This window comes from Wyeomyia smithii, unplaced genomic scaffold (genome assembly GCF_029784165.1).
Source record: "Wyeomyia smithii strain HCP4-BCI-WySm-NY-G18 unplaced genomic scaffold, ASM2978416v1 HiC_scaffold_149, whole genome shotgun sequence".
Taxonomy (NCBI): domain Eukaryota; kingdom Metazoa; phylum Arthropoda; class Insecta; order Diptera; family Culicidae; genus Wyeomyia; species Wyeomyia smithii.
In genome coordinates this window covers 1-4,106 of record NW_026599034.1, presented here as the reverse complement: position 1 = coordinate 4,106, position 4,106 = coordinate 1, and the positions used below count along the sequence as shown (strand labels likewise).

The 4,106-nt window shown below is 50.0% G+C and overlaps 1 protein-coding gene across 1 annotated transcript; it reads left to right on the top strand.

Annotated features, from left to right (window-relative positions):
- Window positions 1-272: 272 nt before the first annotated feature.
- On the top strand, window positions 273-4,082 carry LOC129733692 (uncharacterized; the record flags this gene model as incomplete). The annotated part of the gene is made up of 4 exons (XM_055695242.1): window positions 273-2,904; window positions 2,973-3,168; window positions 3,231-3,517; window positions 3,793-4,082. Coding segments are annotated over exons 1-4 (3,405 nt in total), but the record flags the coding sequence as incomplete, so codon positions are not given.
- Window positions 4,083-4,106: the final 24 nt, after the last annotated feature.

Below are 4,106 nucleotides of genomic sequence, written 5' to 3'. Positions count from 1 at the left end.
TTGCCTCTTGCCATTGTTGCGGACCTGCTTTGTGTGCGGTTTCCTTGGAGCATCAGATTGGCGTTTCGGTTTAATCTTTGTTGCACTGAGTGCGCTTTTTGTTCCTGCTTTTCTTGATATTTTCAAGGCACTACTTGCCTTGGAAAAGGTGAGTACCTTTCCAAGTTGCTACTGTCCTGTGTCCGGGTCTACCGTGGTTGTTTTTTTTTTTCGATTATTTTCGCAGTTTTGTTCATCATCTTTGTTGCTGATTTCATCAACTGGGGCGGAAAATGGCGGACGGCCAGCGAATCAATCTGCTGACGACAAAGCGAGCGACGATGATTGCAGCACTGGGTCGGGCTGAGGCATTCCTGGTGGGCTACAGTGACCAACGAGACGCTCCGCAGGTACCGTTGAGGCTCGAGTACATAAACAACATCTGGGCTACCCTAAATGAAGTGCAAGCGGAGCTGGAGGCATACGCAGATACTGATGAAGGTATGGCAGTGCATGAAATAGTCCGCGCTGACTTTGAGTCGCGACTTTTTGCAATAAAAGCATCTTTAATCACTAAATTGCCGCCTCTTCCTGTTAACCCCGCATACCCTCGACCCCCGCATGTTTCTACTGCACTCTCTGGTATAAAACTGCCGACTATTTCGCTTCCGGAGTTCGATGGGGATTATCAGCAATGGTTGACTTTTCACGACACTTTCTTGGCATTGATACACAACAACGCTGATGTTCCACCCATACAAAAATTTCACTATTTAAGGGCAGCCGTCAAGGGGGAGGCTGCTCAGTTGATTGAGTCTATCGCTATTAGTTCCGCTAATTACGAGTTGGCTTGGCGCACATTAGAGGGCAGGTATTCAAATGATTATCTTCTGAAGAAGCGACATTTGCAGGCTTTGTTCGATATTCCGCGTGTTCAAAAGGAGTCCGCTGCTGCATTGCACGGTTTGGTCGACGAGTTTGAGCGACATACGAAGATTCTACACCAGCTTGGGGAACCAACGGACGAGTGGAGTACCATATTGGAGCATTTGTTGTGCACGCGATTGCACAACGATTCTTTGAGAGCATGGGAGGAGCATGCTTCTACTGTAGAAAATCCAAATTTTCAATGTTTAGTTGACTTTTTGCAGCGGCGTATTCGGGTTCTTGAATCGATATCCGTCAACGATCATGCCCCTGGAAGTCAGACCACTCCGAGCACCAACCAGGCTGCTAATTTCAACCGAAGGCAATCCCAATTTCGGCTCTCGTCAAATGCGTCCACCGCTATTGCATCCTACAAGTGTCCAGCGTGCAACGGCAATCATTATATCGCAAGGTGCGCAAAATTCATGCAGCAATCCGTCAGCGAGCGTAAGCAGTTGGTGAGCAGAAAGCGGCTGTGCCACAACTGCTTGAAGGGGAACCATTTGGTCGCTAGTTGTCCGTGTGAGCTCAACTGCAGGAAGTGTAACCAGCGTCATCACACTCTTCTGCATTTAGAGCAATCTGGCAACATTCAACGTTCCGGTAATGATTCTGCCTCTCGCTCAGCCAATCCCGCTAGCTCGACTACACAATCCGCCTCGACCTCTCTAGGCAATTCCATAGAGCAAACATCTGTTCCTGCTACGGAGATAGTACCAGTCGTTGAAACCAGCGCGCCAGTCCAGCAGCCTGCTGAAAACGTTTTTCTTCTAACGGTCGTCGTCAACGTCATTGATGCGTATGGGCATGCGCATCCCGCGCGCGCTTTGTTGGACAGCGCGTCTCAGCCAAACTTGATTTCCAACCGATTGGCCCGCATTCTTCGTTTGAAGCGGAAGTCCGTTAACATCACCGTTCAAGGGGCTGGACAGATGTCGAAAATGATCCAGGAATCGTTATTTGCCACTATAACTTCCCGGAAGCGGAACTTTTCCTGCGGCGTAGAGTTCTTGATCATGGACAAGGTAACTGCAGACCTTCCTGCGCAATTCGTATCAACAGCTGAGTGGAATCTACCTACCGATATCTTTCTCGCTGATCCTGCTTTTAACAAAAGTCAGCCGATAGACATGGTAATCGGTGTTAAACATTTTTACAGTTTCTTCCCGTCTTCAGCTCGCATGCAGCTGCGTGAAAATTTACCTCTGCTGGTGGATAGCGTCTTCGGCTGGGTTGTAGCTGGGTCGGCTGGCTTAGCATCGTCGACATCCCAGCAACCTTCGTGCAGCGTAGTGGCCGTGTCGATGATAACGCTAGAGGAAAATGTCGAGCGCTTTTGGAAGACAGAGGATCTGGCCACCACTGACAACTATTCAGTCGAGGAGCGGCGATGCGAATCTTTCTTTACGTCGACGGTCGCGAGAACCCATGAAGGACGATACATGGTTCGTCTACCTCGCAAGCCAGATTTCGCCATCATGCTAGGAGAGTCTGAGGCAACCGCTCGACGTCGTTTCGAGCTTTTGGAGCGCCGTTTGCAACGAGACCCTGATCTGAAGGCAGAGTACCACAAGTTTATGAGGGAATACCTCGATCTCGGACACATGAAGCCGGTCAAACCGAGAAGCAGTGACGACACGGATTGCTACTACCTTCCCCACCATCCCGTTTTCAAGGATTCAAGCACGACGACTAAGGTTCGGGTCGTGTTTGACGGATCGGCGAAAACCTCTACTGGCTTCTCTTTGAACGAATCCCTCTGCGTTGGCCCTGAGGTTCAGGATGAGTTGATTGACACAATTCTACGGTTTCGAACCTACCCGATAGCCCTTGTCGGTGACATCGCTAAAATGTATCGGCAAGTATTGGTACATCCCGATGATACTTCTTTGCAGCGCATTCTGTGGCGTTTCTCTACTGATGATCCCATTCAGATCTACGAGCTTCTGACGGTCACCTACGGGCTCACTCCTTCCTCGCCACTCGTACGCTTCAGCAGTTAGCGGATGACGAAGGAGAGCCGTACCCATTCGGCAGTAAAGCGTTGCGTAAGAATTTTTATGTAGACGACTTCATCGGTGGTGCGCAGACGGTCGAAGAAGCCAGCAAGCTTCGTACAGAGCTAAGCGAGTTGTTGGCAAAGGGTGGATTCGATCTGCGAAAATGGACGTCGAACCGGCTCGAAGTGCTGAAAGGATTGCGAGAGGATCAAATAGGCACGCAGTCTACGATAGAATTCGCTCCCCACGAAACCATCAAAGCGTTAGGCATCAATTGGGAGCCGAACGAGGATTTTCTGCGTTTTGATTCCAGGTACCGCCCAGCGATCACGTTTTAACGAAACGGTCCATTTTGTCTACGATTGCTAAGCTTTTCGATCCGTTGGGTCTTATTGCTCCCGTTGTAGTGAGGGCAAAAATTGTTATGCAGGAACTATGGCTGCTGTCATGTGGTTGGGATGATCCGGTCCCCGATAATCTACAGAAAAGATGGGAAAAATACCAACAAGAGCTGCCCAAAATTTCTGCCTATCGCATCGCCCGTTATGCCCTTCTACCTAATTCTACAGTGCAGCTACACACCTTCGCTGATGCCTCCGAATCTGCTTACGGTGCGTGCACATACGCCCGCTGCGAAGATCTAAGGGGATCGTACGGATACAGCTTCTTGCCTCTAAGTCCCGAGTCGCTCCGCTGAAGCGGTTAACTATCGCCCGTCTTGAGCTGTGCGCTGCGGTTCTGGCTGCGCATCTGCATCACAGGATAAAGCGTGCGATTGACATCGGTATTTGTTCGTCATATTTTTGGTCCGATTCATCCGTCACTCTCGAATGGCTTCGATCACCACCGAATCGCTGGCAAACGTTTGTTGGAAATCGCGTTTCAGAGGTTCAGCATTTCACGCATGGCTATCGCTGGAACCATATAGCAGGCACCGAAAACCCGGCCGATCTGGTCTCGCGCGGAATGTCCGTAGAAGAGTTCCTGAACAGTGCGCTGTGGAGTCAGGGTCCCAGCTGGCTAACATTACCGTGTAAAAGCTGGCCTATCTCGAACCCAGATAATGTTTCCGAGGATATTCTCGAAATCCGACAGGTCGTCGCAGCAGTTAATTCGACCTCAACGGTCAACCCGCTCTTTCTTCGATGCTCGTCGTATACTCGCTTGCTGCATGTTGTTGGATATTGCCTTCGCTTCATT